The sequence below is a fragment of the Indicator indicator genome, chromosome 2 (assembly GCF_027791375.1).
Source record: "Indicator indicator isolate 239-I01 chromosome 2, UM_Iind_1.1, whole genome shotgun sequence".
NCBI lineage: Eukaryota > Metazoa > Chordata > Aves > Piciformes > Indicatoridae > Indicator > Indicator indicator.
The window spans coordinates 58,877,988-58,892,887 of record NC_072011.1 but is presented as its reverse complement, the minus strand read 5'-3'; the positions used below and the strand labels follow the sequence as shown (position 1 = coordinate 58,892,887).

The 14,900-nt window shown below is 48.1% G+C and overlaps 1 protein-coding gene across 1 annotated transcript in view; it reads left to right on the top strand.

Annotated features, from left to right (window-relative positions):
- The window catches only part of TTBK1 (tau tubulin kinase 1), an 84,169-nt gene extending 69,954 nt beyond the window's left edge, over positions 1-14,215 (top strand). The window contains exons 13-14 of the mRNA XM_054398354.1: positions 10,965-12,547; positions 13,789-14,215. Of these exons, the coding sequence (XP_054254329.1) occupies positions 10,965-12,547; positions 13,789-14,215 (2,010 nt within the window). The remainder of the gene's footprint in view (positions 1-10,964; positions 12,548-13,788) is intronic.
- Positions 14,216-14,900: the final 685 nt, after the last annotated feature.

Genomic DNA, 14,900 nt, shown 5'->3' with positions numbered 1-14,900 from the left:
TCAAAAGTCATTTTTGTCCACCCAGGTTACCAGTGTGTGTCTCACTCCACACATTCCCCTGTCCCTGTGGTCTACCTCTGTTACCAGTTGTGGCATCTCATCCCTTGGTGTGTCCCTGGCTACCTGCACTACCTCCTGCCTTGCTGTTCCCAAGACTATGCCAGCCTTGCCCCCTGCCCCAGTTTCCTATGCACTGCATATCTCCTGTTGCACCATACAGTCCCTGCAGCACTTTGATCAGCCTCTTGCCTTCTCTCCTTCTGTTTTCCTTGGAGGAAACAGTGGAAAAAATGGCACATTTTGGCACTCAGAGCAATCTTAGCTCTGCATGGAGTCTGGGTGAGGAACAGTGATCACATTTTTTTAAAGGCAGTTTGATTTCAAAGAGAATAATGGAAGACACCCTCCATTTTCAGGACAGCTCTATGATTTCAGATCTTGATGCCCTTAGGGCCTAGCAAACTCCCCTAAATTATTGTGCACATGAGCAGCTAAATTTAGAGAGCTGGCCACGCTCCTTCCTTTAAGAGGCAGCTGCCATCTGTGACTGCAGACCATGGCAATAGCTGGTTCAACACCATTTCTGTTGTGAGCTTGTCTCTAAGTTCCATTTGAATTGGTGCCTGGGCTCTGTGAAGGAGAAGGTGTTTCAACACAAGCTCTTCCAACTGCATGTTTTCTGAGCTGGCAAAAGGAGCTGTCCCCCATTCTCCAGCCTGGGAGTTGAGGGGATGGATCCAGATAAAAATAGAAATCAGCAGGGGATTTCAAAGAGCCAGGACAGGGTAGTTTGAAGTGCATCAGAGCTGACACTTTGGTGGTTAACTGTAAACTTTTCCTCAGTAGTGTTGCCTCTCATTGCCTGCCTAATCTGGAGGTGTCACAGAGTAGTGGATTTCTTCCCGAGGATTGCTGCTCTTCACTTTGGCACACAGTGACAGTACTTCCTTCACCCAGCCTGTGCCACTGGCATTAGGCCATCAAAGTGTCTGGTTGACAGCCAGCTCTCACCAGCTGCTTCTGCAGTAGTGAGACCCAGGTGTTACAGGAGAAGGCAGCATGCCTTTAAGAAGCAGTCACTGGTCTTTTTTGCCTTCTGGAGGTGGAAAAAAAAAATCAATTTTTGATATATTTTTTGCATACAGGATTTCTGGAAAGAGTTCTGTCCTTTCTGACTGATCAGTAATAAGCAAAGGTGTCTTCAGCATCTTCCCTAGCCTGCTTACAAGTTACAGAATCAGAGTTGTTTCAGTTGGAAAAGGCTTCTAACATCATCGAATCCAACCATCAACTTAACACCATCATGGCCATTAAACCATGTCGCAAAGTGCCATGGCCACAGGTTGCTCGACCACTTCCAGGGATGGTGACTCCACCACCTCCTTGGGCAGCCTGTTCCAATGCCTGACCACTCTTGCAGCAAAGAAATTTTTCCTAATACCCAGCCTAAACCTCCCTTGGCAAAATTTGAGGCCATTTGCTGGTTGAGTGACTCTTCAGTAGTTGAGCTGCTTGTCCTTTCCAAAGGTTACTCTAAAGCTGATTAGCAAACTTCTTCTTTTCTTACTCCTCTAGCCTGCAGGTACTTCAAGATGAGAAACGAAACAAATGCCATTAGGACATTTCTCTGCTCTGTGCTTCAAACATTTCCTCCAAAGGTTCTCTTTGGAGTGTTTAACTACCTCATTTGTATTTTGTTTCAGTAGCATCCACCAGGCTTTGGTACCATCTTTATCACAGCCTCTTCTGAGAGAACTGAGAATTTGTTTTGTAGTAGAATCTTTCTGCAGTCTAATGAAGAACCAGGGCAGACACCTCACCTTAGCCTTTCCAGAGTTAATCCAGAAACAATACTAAATAGTCACAGTACTCACACCTTCCTGTGGGCTCTTAACCCAAAAGATCCTCAAGTGCTTTATTTTCTCTTGTGAGTCATTTCCCTGCTGTTTGGCATGTGGGGAGTGCTGGTGGAAGTCAGCAGCGAATGAAGCCTTTTCAGAACACATCAGGATGAAGCCAGACATGAGGATTTGATTGCATAGAGAGAATTTTAGGAGGCTAGAATACTACTTAATCATCTGGAAATTGTCAGGTGGGGCCTATATACCAAATAGTATCTCATACGATGTCCTTGAGGCATTCCTTTGACTACAAATCACCAGGAACTTTACTTCTTCCCTTGTGATAAAATGCACTCTCTGAGTCTGGTGCTGTGATCTGATGTAAATAAATCAAGGCAAGAAAATATTTAGCATTTGCTACTTTAGTCCTGCATTGTAAAATAGCTCAACAATAGGATGCAGTGTGAGGCTGAAGAGCAGATAGCATGGAAAGATGTGTTCCGTCCTTTTCCTGTTTTCTAATGTCCTTCCCTCTCACACCTCCATCAATCAGTCAATCTTCCATGACGTCTACCTGTGGAACTTCTAAGTGCTTGGCAGAGGCACAGGATTAATCTGGGAAAATGTAAGGAGGCTTTCTACTGCTCATCTGGAGGGACTGGTGACAGATAACCCAGATTGTTTGTCCAGTGGGTCTAGCATCTCTTCCTTAGGCCAGGTGATGTCCACTCACATTTGTATTACAGCCACGTAACACTGAGCCAGTTATTTACTTTATTTTTATTGTAAACTGCTGGATTAGATGAATTTTATTAATGGTTGTCAATGGAGCTTTATTCACACCACTCTTTGACCTTTACTTGGATCTGAGACCATTTTGTAGCTTTGACATTGAATAAGCAAGGGCTCTTTTATTGCATTCTATTAAAAAAAAAAAAAAGGAAGGTTTTGTTTGAATTGTTTATGCTTCTGGGTTTCCTTTGGTGCCAAATGAAAAAGATACAGATAGCTACTCTGTATCTGTCTAGTTCTTCTTGGCAGTAACAGATCATAGTATGGTAGGGCTTGGAAGGAATTCTGAAGATCATCAAGTCCAACCTCCCCTGGTAAAGCAGGATCACCTAGGGCAAATGGGCTAAGGCTTCAAGAGGCTAGCTGAAGAAAATAAAACTGCATTTCCTAGCAGACACGGTCTGAAGCTTTGAAACTCATGGATGATTTGCAAACCCCTAAGCTCCTGTTAGTGTTTATAGTGAATAAATTGCCCCAGAGAGTTCTCAGCTGGAGAACATCGGGTGCTTTTCTTCTTGACCTGCTTCCTCCTGTAAGTTGCCAGCCCTCCCCAGAGTGACTGGAAGAGATGCCAGTTTCTGGAGAGACTGACCAAAGTTAAATCAGATGTGCTTCCTGATTTCACTCTTATCCCCAGGGTGGTGTTGGGCTGCTTTTTGCTGGAGCTTCCATTCCTGATTGTATGCATGCTTATATCTGTTCATGACCCACACCTGGAGCGTGAACAGCCACACATGGTCATGCCTTACAGAAGCATCTCTTGTGCCAGTAATGGGCCACTGTGCACACAACCAAGTGCCCAAAAGGTTGATGCAAAGAACAAATCTCTAATCCATTACAGAAAGTATCCCCATGGTGTCTGGTTGGGGTGGCACACCTGCCCACCTTTGCACGTTGCAGATCTGACCTGGGCAACATAGTCCAGCCCAGGATTTTTCAATCCAGTGTAGAATAAGTATCACTCTGTTTGCCATCAGCTGGTGGCAGAGTGTTCTGGTGACAGGAAGGGTGCTGCTGCCACCTGGGATGGAATTTCTTAGTATGCAAACACCCATTTTGGGTACTGTTAAAGCATTCAATAAAATGTGCAAAGGCTGATGATGGTCACGGCACTGCCTTCCTTTGGGTTGCATTTTTGTACCACGTCTTTTGTGTTTGAGTCACTGCAACACCCAGTTCTGCAGGACAGTGCAGAAATCTCTTCTGGGAAGTGTTTCTAAGTATAATTTGCTGTGTTTGCAACTCCTTTGTATGATGACACCTGCCATGGAAAAAAACCAACCAAACAAACAAACAAAAATGATGTTACAATGAATGTACATTTTAAACAAGCTGCTATCCACGTAACCTGGGGATAGAAGGAGAGATCCCCATCTTACATTGACTTGCATGTTCTCTTAGTGTTGGAAAAGAAAAATGCTTTATGTTTGGAGGTTTTATTTTTTCATATGCAAAGTATTTCAAAGTTGGTTACCTCATCCTAGTGCACTTGCCTCAGAAAGAATCCCCAGGGCTTCCTCCAACACCTCCCGACAAGTTTCTCAGTGTTGTTATGAGTGCAATTAATTGATCTGGCAACCTGAAAACACAGGAATGGCAAATTTCCTCTGAACAAGTCAGATAAGGAGATTTCCATGGGACTTCTCGTGCCCCTTCAGCTTGATCCTTCCTTAAAACAAAAAACAACAACAAAAAAAGCCAGATCAGGTTCTTCTTCAGCATTGCTGACTTCTGGTTATTTTTGTGACTAAGAAAGATGTTTAGCTTTCAGAATCTCCTTTTTTGTTTTGTTTTTTTTCCCCCTCCTTCTTTCTTGCTGCTATTAAATTGCCTTTACAATTAGGGACTAGAACAAGTTTTGGATTATCATTTCCTTCCCCTTTGCTTGACATTTCCTGAGTCTCTTCTGAGTGAGAAACATGAAGTGGTCCTTACCCTGCTCAGACAGGGATGCTCAGCATTGACTCTTGCTGGAGACACTGGTGGGTACAGAGGTGGGAACCTAAGTGGCAGGCATACCACCTTTACAGAGCTATTGCTTCCATCCAAGATGCTAGGAAAACTGGCACAAACCCAACAACACCTGAAAGCACAAATAGGGAGGAGCAGAGCACTTATCCAGCATAGGACTGGGCTGTCCTATTCACCTTGGTTAAAAAACAAAACAAAACAAACCCAAACAGTAATGAAGAGAAAGGTGGTGGAGTGTTTGGTGGTGAGATGCTGGAAAGAAGAACATCTCTCTGACATTTATGGTGCTGATTCTTGGAACACAGAGATCCTGCAAGCAAGCATGGCAGCTCTAAGACCCCTGCTACTTTTACCTCATCTGATGCTGATTTTGAAGAAAGAGCTGCTTCAGAAACTTGGATTCTATTGATTTTTTTTTTTTTTTGTACCACTTGCTGTTGTCAATCCTGCCAGATCTCCCAGTCCAAAACAAGCTTAGTCTATGCTGGCAGAGGATAATGTCACTTACAGGATATGCTAAGGTCCTGATAGCATCCAAATCAAAACTGTTAAAGGGAAACTATGGCTCCTGCTGTCTGTATGCCATCTGCATCTCTCAGGACTAAGGCCTCTTCCTATTCCCAGTGGAACAATTAGTATCATGTTGGGAACTTGATTTCTGCTTCTCAGACTTGCCAGCTCCCATGAAGAATCTCAGGGACCAGCATATCCTTCCTTTGCATTACCTTGTGTCACCTGATAGGCTTCTGTTGCTGCTAAGCAGGAGAGAATCCAAACCATGTTTACCCAACTGCTGCTCAAGCAGGAGGAGAATGTGGGTTTCTGTAGTAATTCCTACTGAGAGGAGACAAAAGCTGTAGGTAACCTGTTGTGCTCCCTGGTTTGCTTGAGAAACTTCATCTGCTGGGACTTGAGTTCACTTGAAGCAGTTGATCTCAGGCAAGCCCCCTTCGAGCATGTCTCCAGTATTAGGAGGCGTAGCAGAAGGGCTTCCTCAAGTTGCCAGAAGTCCTCATCGATTGGTAGGGACAGAAGGTTTGAAGGTGGTGTGGAAGTTGGTCTCAGGTGCAGGGCAGCAGGGAGAGGGAGGGGAAGCAGCCTGCCATAGCTTTAAAGGAGGTACTGAGTAGGGATCTATTTGGAAGGACGTAGTTGAACTGAAAGGATCCAAAGCTTGTTTTCCTTGAGTCTTTTTATTCTTCCTGTATCTAATCCCTTAAGAACCCAAGGTCACCCCCTTTTTTGTACTGCAATAACACTGTAATATATGCTTGCACTAATTCTTCTGGCACACTGAGCATGCAAGACCAATTTAAAGCTTTTTTTTTTTTTTTTCAGAAGAAAACCCCACTGTATGATTTGTGTACATAGAAATACCCAGAGAGGGTTTGGAAAGCTGTTTCCTTGTATAAAAGCATGCATTGATTTACCTTGTATGTAGACCATGCTGTAAATGCTGCAGAGTACTGTAAAATCCTACACTTGAAACCACAATGAACAGGCAATGTCATCAACAACAACAAAAAAAGAAACAACAAAACAACAACAAAAAAAAACAAACAAAAAGAGAAGCTGTGCAATGGATTTTGTGCCTTTTTTAAATCCATGTATGTTAATCCAGACAATCTGAGAGAAAAAGAAAAAAAAAGGGGGAGATTGGGAAATTAAATAATAATAAAAATAAAAAGCTTGTATACTACCAAAATCTTATTAAAGAATCAAAGGCAGCACCTTGGTGATGGCTGGTTTTTGGGGTTTGGGTTTGTTTTTGTTTGTCTGTTTGTTTGTTTGCTTTCTTGCTTTTCTTTTCTACTCCCTTTGCTTTCTAGCTCTAGGCAGGTGTCCTCTGCTCCTCCTCCGGTACATGGGAGATGAACTCTGGTAGAAATTTACAAATGTGGTCACTGAAAACTTGCACTTAGGACAGATCTGGGAAGAGCAACAAAGTTTGGTGACCGCTGGAGATGTGTTTCATGTAGTTCAGGAAGGCCATAATGTGACTTCAGTTTATGTGAATTTAGTCTAGTACCAGTTAGCCACCAAGTTGAACAGGTTGCTACTAACCCCAACTTAGGCAAGTTTTTAGAGCTCTGCTGTGATGGCCACCAGCAGATGGTTACCAGCATTCAAACTGACCTAGGCTGGTACACTTCAACCCCTAGAGACACAGCAGAAACAGTTTATCACATAAAAGATCTGAAGAACAGATCTTGTGTGGAGTGGCTGAGGGACCTGAGGTTGTTTAGTCTGGAGAAGAGGATGCTGAGGGGAGACCTTATTGCTCTCTACAACTCCCTGAAACGAGATTGGAGCGAGGTGGGGGTCAGTCTCTTCTCCCTAGTAACAAGAGATAGGAATGAGGGATGAGGATTCTTCTGAGACTGCCTTTAGCAGAGTCCATCTGCTCTGTGATGAATACCTCAATGTGTATTTTGATTTGCCTCTGTAAGGCTGTACATGGCAGATGTTTATCTGTCAAACCCTACTGAAGGAAGAGGTGGGAAAGTTGCCCAGCAGAGAAGGACCTGGGGATGCTGGTTGACAGCCAGCTGAACATAAGGCAGCAGTGAGCTCAGGTGGCCAAGAAGGCCACTAGCATCCTGGCCTGGATCAGCAATAGTATGGCCAGCAAGACCAGGGTGTTGATTGTCCTCCTGTATTCAGTGCTGGTGAGGCTGCACCTTGAATACTAGGGTCAGTTTTGGACCCTTCACTACAAGAAAGACAGTAAGGTGCTGGAGCAGGTCCAGAGAAGGGCAACAAAACCAGTGAAGGGTCTGGAGAAGGGTCTGTGAGGAGCATCTGAGGGAACTGGGGTTGTTTAAGTCTGGAGAAGAGGAGGCTGAGGCTGAGAGACTGCTCGCTACAACTATAGTGAAGTGGGGATTCATTTCTTCTCCCAAGTATCAGGTGATGGAACAAGAGGAAATGGCTGAAATTGTGCCAGGGGAGGGTTAGGCTGAATATTGCTTTCCTGCCAGAGTGGTCAGGCATTGGAACAGGCTGCCCAGGGAGGTGGTGGAGTCACTGTCCCTGGAGGTGTTCAAGAAATGTATGGCCATGGCACTTTGGGACATGGTTTAAGGACCATGGTAGTGTTAGGTGGGCAGTTGGACTCAGTGATCTTAAAGGTCTCTTTCAACCAAAACAATTCTATGATGCACTAATGACATTGTGGTAACCACAGTCTTGAGACATGGTTTAGAGTGTGGTCTGAAACAGAAGAGATGTGGCATTTTCTGCTTTTAGGCTAGGCAAACATTGTGGTTTGGTTGGGTTTTTTTCTTTTTTTTTTTTCCTGTACCTGGTGGCTTTTTATCTGCTTTCACAAATTATTGCATTTTAAAAGTTTAAGGTATGGCAGAGAGAAAAAAATCTGAAATTCTACAGTCTAAGGGAAGCTGTTCCCTTTCCCCCACATCATTGCTGTGCTCCTCAGGACAGCAGGCATTGCTGGTGGACACTGGGCCTTGCTCTGTACCATGCCACAGACTGCTTGGTTGCAGGAGCACAGGCAGGCTGTAGGGTATCTTCCCTATGCCCTCCTGAGTTGTGAGATCACCAGAAAGCCACAGAGGCAGAGGAGGGTACTTGTCATCACTCCTCATTGCTGTAAGGACCTGGTCTGGGTGCGCATAGAACCATAGAGTCATTAAGGTTGGAAAGACCTCTAGGATCATCAAGTCCAACTGTCAACACAACACTACCATGCCCTCTAAACCATGTCCCAAGGAACCATGTCTATGTGCTTTTTTTTGAACACCTCCTGGGCTGGTGACTCCACCACCTCCCTGGGCAGCCTCTTCCAGTGCCTGACCACTCTTGCAGGAAAGGCATTGTTCCTAAGCCCCAACCTAAACCTCCTCTGACACAATTTCAGGTCATTTCCTCTCCTTCTATCACCTGATACTAGGGAGAAGAGACCAACCCCCACCTCACTCCAACCTCCTTTCAGGGAGCTGTAGAGAGCAATGATTTGGCATGGGGCAGGACATACATGAGCACAGTAATGAGCTGGATGCCAGTTACTGCTCCTGGACCCACCAGCATGTGTCTGCTCCATGCTGCTGTCTGAGAAGAGATATGGCTATATTCCTCATTACAAGGGAACCTGGGAACTTGTAATGCATGGTTGTAACCTTGCTGTAGCAACGTGGAGATGGCATCTTTGCTAATTTTTGCAGTATTTGCAGCATCACTGAGATGTAGGAACATTGCTGCTGTCTGTGTTAGGTGATACAAACATCCAAAGAGTGAGCCTCAGGAGGATGGAGCCAGACTCTTCTCAGTGGTGTCCAGGGACAGGACAAGGGACAGTGGACACAAGCAGGAACACAGGAGGTTCCATATAAAGAGAAGGAAAAAAATCTTCACTTTGAGGGTGGCAGAGCGCTGGGACAGGCTGCCCAGAGAGGTTGTGGTGGAATCTCCTTCTCTGGAGGCATTCTGAACCTACCTGGATGTGTTCCTGTGTGACTTACTCTAGGTGATCCTGCTCTAGCAGGGGGGTTGCACTAGAGGATCATCAGAGGTCCCTGCCAGCCACCAGCGTTCTGTGATTCTGCTCTGAGGGTATCTCAGTGCCAGTATTCCATCTAATCTGAAACCTCACCAGTTTACAGTGAAGACAAACCCTCAGAGTCCCCTTAGCTGTTGATGAGCAGGTGAGATGACACAGGCCTCTAAGAGCTGAGGGAATTTGAAGGGTTACAGATGCAGAGAGGAACCACTGATCCTCCAACTTTACCATCAAACACAGAATCCAGAAAATGGGATGAAGCAGAGCAGCAGGGGAACTGTCATTAGGAACGGGGGACTCTTTCCAGCGCAGCACAAAGCAAGGTGTTGGTCAGGGCTTCTTTATCAGGTCCCAGTCCCACTGGGAAAGCACATCTGTTTGATCAGGACTCCAGGGATAGCCCTGGGGGTGCATTTCTTGGGAAAACCAAGTCCAACCAACAGGCAGAACCCACTCTCAGGCTTCTGAATGGACTCATTTCCAGGAAATGCCTGAGGGAGGAAGCCAGGTGGGTAATGTCCTTCACAAAGGGTGGTTAAGTTCATCTTACCAGTCCAAGTTCCATGTCTGTTATCCTGATACCGAAGGCAGAATGTGTCAGTGAATGCTTAAATCAGACCAATACAGGACCATCCTCAGGACCAGGCTTCACCTCTAATTAAAGAAGAGAAGAAGCTGTGGGATAGAACATCTCTCTTGTGAGGAAAGACTGAGACAATTTGGTCTTTATTCTGGAAAAGAGAAGACTGGGGGGGGTGGGGGGGTGAATCTCATCAATGCTTAGAAACACTGAAAGGGTGGCTGTCAGGAGGATGGGACCAGGCTCTCTTCAGTGGTGCCCAGTGACAGGACAAGGGGGAATGGGCACAAACTTGAACAGAAGAAGTTCCACCTAGACATGGGGAGAAAAAACTTCTTTAAGGGTGGCAGAGCACTGGAACATGCTGCCCAGAGAGGTGGTGGAGTCTCCATCTCTGGAACCATTCAAAACCCACCTAGATGTGTTCCTGTGTGACCTTCTTTAGCTGATCTTACCTTGCCAGGGGATTGTACTCAATGATCCCTACAAGTTCTTTCCAACCCCTTTCCAACCCTTATGTGATTCTGTGTGACTTCAGAGGCATTGCCAAACCTAACCTGCATTTTAATTTCTAAGCTATACAAGGAAATATCAAATGGATAACAACTTGTCACTGTGCATAACAGCTTGATGCTGTCCACCAGTAGATTTGAAATGTCCCATGAAGATCTTGCATTTTTCAGGCATAGGAACAGAGCAGTTGCTCTGCACTGAGTAACAAGCAGATGTTCAGCTCAATTTGAAGCTGTGTTATTGGACTGAAAAGCTGTTGAGGATTTTTCCTTTCCCACTAGAGATGAGAAGATCTCTTCCCATCATCAGGTTACCAGCAGAGGCTGAGAGAGCTGTGGCTGTTCAGCACCTGGAGAAGAGGCACATTGTTTTATTGTCCTTTATTGATAGGTATCTGTGAATCTCTCCTCTTAAGGTTTGTATGAATAGAATCATAGAATGGTTTGGGTTGGAAGGCTCCTTAAAGATCTAGTTCCAACCTCTCCCATCATGGCCAGGGACAACTTCCACTAGACCAGGTTGCTCAAAGCCCTGTCCAACCTGGCCTTGAACACCTCCAGGGAGGGGGCATCCACAACCTCCCTGGGCAACCTGTTCCAGTGCCCAGACGAAGTGATCACTGCTCAGGCAGTGATGGTGAAAGTGTGGGGGACAAGGTGTTTCCCACTGCTGTTAATTCTGATGTCTTCTCTGTCAGCGCTGTGTCCAAAGACTAACCCTCTGCTTTTCTCACTCTGCCTTCTTTCAGGCCTATCTGCTGAAGTCATTCGAAATGAATGGTCTGCCCAAGGCGGTGCCTTTAAGTTTGCCTTACCAAGACTTCAGAAAGGATGTATCGGACTACTGGGAAAAGCCTAAGGTATCCCAGCGGATAAAGAAAGTGGATTTCTTAAACGTCGTCTTGACTGCTCCTTGCAAACCTCTGGAACCTTACCTGGAAATCAATGGGAAAGAGGAGGAGGAGGAAGACGAGGAAGAAGATGACGAGGAGGAAGATGAAGAGGAGGAGGAGGAGGAGGAAGGGAATGAGATTGACATGCAAAGTGGTTCCAGCAGTGAACTGAGTCAGAAGACCACAGAGCACAGCCAGGAGTGTGCACCATCCACGCTCCTGGCGGATGACCAGAAGGGTTCCAAGGGTCGAGCATCCACCGCCGATGGGGACCTGGAGCTAGAGGAAGGCTCAAAAACCTTAGTCCTGTTCTCACCAGGAGATCTGAAGAAGTCTCCGATGGCCACAGAGCTGCCTCCAGAAGTCGATCTGGGGACCCTCGCCGTGGTGACGCCGCAGAGCGAGCGGCCGCAGCCTATGGGGAGCCAACTGGACGTATCTGAGCCGGGGACCCTGTCCTCCGTCCTTAAATCTGAACCAAAGCCCCCGGTGGCAGTGGCTGCAGCTTCCTCCCCCTTTACCAAAGTGGAGCGCACGTTTGTTCACATCGCTGAGAAGACCCACTTGAATGTCATGTCCTCTGGGGGCCAGCTGATGAGGCACGAGGAGTACTGCTCTCTGGGCCAGTTTGAGGAGGTCATCATTGAAGAGGAGCTGGAGGACAACCTGGCCCTGCTGGAGAACGGAAGCATCCATTCGGGGCTGGAAGGGGCAGAGACAGAGAGCTGTGCACTTTCGGCTAACCACATCGAGACCGCCTCAGAGACGGTGGGGGAGCAGCTGCCCCTTCCCAACAGCATCATGAAGCCTCTGGAGGGCAAGCCAGAGCTCTCTGAAAAGGTGGCGCTCTCCCTGGACGTGGAAGAGCCTGACAAGGGGGTGACAAGGGAACCTGACCTTGAGAAGTCAGCGCTGGTGGTAGACCACCTGAAGCGAGCAGAGAGCCTCCTTGAGACGCCACAGCAGGGCCCCAGGAGACCGCTGGGCTCCAGGTATAGAAGCCGGATCCCCATTCTGTTCTCTGAGGAGGACACTGGCTCAGACCTGTCAACCTCGCTCTCAGCCAAAGAGAGGCTTTATAAGAGGGCAAAGCAGCCTGACTTGGCTCGCCTGGTGATGGAGAAGAGGCAGAACCGCCTCCTTCGGCTGGCCTCGGGACCTTCCTCCTCGGCATCCTCCAGCGACGAGAGGCGGCGAGCCTCAGAAACCCTGTCGGCCACCGGTTCCGAGGAGGACACCCATGACTCTGATGACTCCATCCCAAGGAAGGCAGGGAAGGACAAGGCTCTCCTCCTGGGGAAAGAAGAGAGACCCTTAAGCACAAAGAGCAGGATTCCTCGGCCCATCACGCCGGTGAAACCCCTGCTAGAGGTGGTGAAGCCTGAGAGCTCCATGGCTGTGCTGTGTAACTCCCCACAGGATGCAGCTGTTGCCTACAGGTAAGCCCAAAATGGTGAGCAATGGGCAATGTTGGACTTGTTAAGGAGCACAGCTAGGGCTTTGCTCCCCTCCCACTGTTTTACCCTTCTCTTGGCTCGAATGCATGGTCCGTCCCTGTTTCTACAGTCATTCCACCTCGCCAGCCTGTGAAATTTGCACTTCCCTGTCTTCTTTGGCTCAGTCTGGCCAAAGGACCAAGCTCCTCTTCACTTGCCCTGGCTTTGAGGCCTTCCTCCCTTCCACAAGCTCTTATATGTGGTATGATCCTGCTAATAGCAGATCCCTCCAGTGCTGAGCTCTGAACTTAACCGCATGCTCACAACAGCCATGACTCTGAAGTCTGGCCTGACTTCTGAGGTTCGAGCTGCAAGGGCTGTGAGGTTGCCTCAGAAGATGGTCAGCATGCAAAGAGCTGAAGAAAGGGAGGTGCACACACCTGGCAGTGACCCAGAACAACATGGGCCTCCTCCATGTGATCTGCATTCCCTACACATCCCTGTGCTTTGAGGGTGGGTTGTTTTTTTTTTTTGGAGATACATGGCTCTCCATCAGATAAAGACAGAGATGTAAGTGGAGGTGGACTTTCTGAATTCACCAGTATTTGTTTTTTCTGACTGGCCTTGGCCCTGCAGGTCCAGCCCAGGAGCAGAGCTGCTGCTGTGACTCTGTCAGAGGTGCAGCAAAGTCTGCTGTGTCAGAGACTAGGGTGAAAGGAGAGAATCCCTGTGGGCTGGTTTGTCTTCAGGCACAGTTCCAGTCTGAGGCCAACTGGTGCAATCCAGCTTATGCCCACTTACCCAGACTGTATCTCCTGTCTTGAACATCTACAGCCATACTACAAGTTAAGAGTCTCAGATAATGTGGGGCCCAGATATACTGTGGCCACACAATGCCTGCACATTGTCCCAGAGGGTGTTGGAGGATCAGGGCAAACCCTGGTTACCAGCATCGAGAGGATAGTGGTCAAACTAGTGGCCCATCTTCTTCGTAGCTGCCATTGTTCTGGTGCTGCAGACTCCTTGTAATTTCACAGAATCACAGAATGTTAGGGGCTGGAAGGGACCTCGAAAGCTCATCCAGTCCAACCCCCCTGCCAGAGCAGGAGCACCTAGAGCTGATCACACAGGAACACATCCAACACCTCCAGAGAAACTCCAGCAACATTCACACCAAACCTGCCAGAAGCCCAGAGCCCCTTGCAGAAATTCCTGTTGACCTTCCTCCTTCTCTTCCCCTGCAGACTTCAGGCACAGAGACCAGCTGGCAGCATCCCGATCGAGTGCCGGACAACGCAGGTTCAAAGCCGGCTTCCTCCTTCACCAAGCTCCACTTCTCTTCCTCCACGGAGCGGCTCTCGGAGATCCAGCAGTGCTTCCCCTCGGAGTCCTGTCCTCCCTTCAAGAAACCCCAGTGCTTCCCTTAGAAGCCAGCTGCCACCTCGGAGGGGAAGTCCTTCTCCCTGCCGACAGCATAAGCCAGGGACTGCTCTTCAGCGAGTTCCTCCTTCCCCCCGACCTCAGGTCCCAGCTCAGGCCCTGGGGCCAGCAGGAGATTCCCTGCAGTCTCCTGGTGTGGCCAAAAAACGACAAAAAGGCAAACCCCAGACTCAGAGTCCAGCAACCAAAGGAAAGCAGGTGTCCCTGGAAAACAAGGCAGCTGCCAGATAATGTTCTTCTTCTGCCAGCCCAGCAGACCGGGTAACTTCTGCGTATAGTATACACTCGAGATGCTGCAGCACAGCCTCCCATGCTGGACCCACGAGTGTAGAGCAGTAGCTGTACTTCAATGCTTCACTCACTCTCACCCCACACCGTTGCGATCAGCTCCCACGGGCCTGAGAGCCTCTGAGCCACGGAGCCTTCTTCAAGGGAGACATCCAGCCTGCAGCTCACGCTTGCTCCCGCACAGCACCAAGCAGCTCCCCAGGCAGCCTGCCTCATGCCTGACCCTCCTCCCTCCCCAGGCAGTCCCCTCTCTCTGTTAGCGATGCTGTCACCCACACTGACCCTGTGGCTTTGTCAGGAGGAGCGGAGGTGAGGAGAGCAAGGCCTGTTGCAGAGGAAGGCTCCTGTCCTGCAGGCACCTCCCTCTGCTCTCCTTGCTGGCAAAAACTCCAGTGTCGGCCACCAACAGCTGCTTGAGTGTTGCCTCTCCTTGTGCCACCGGGGTTAGCAAGGGCTTGTCACCATCTTAGCCAAGAGGGATGGATGCATCCTTGTGTCCCAAGATAAGAGCAGGGTCAGGGTGGAGGGGGCTCTTCTTTCAAGAGATGGGAATGGGAGACAGGCAGCTCTTGCTGGGTTCTCTTATCTGCTCCAGTGTGTCCCACAGAGGAGGCCATCTGGCATTGCT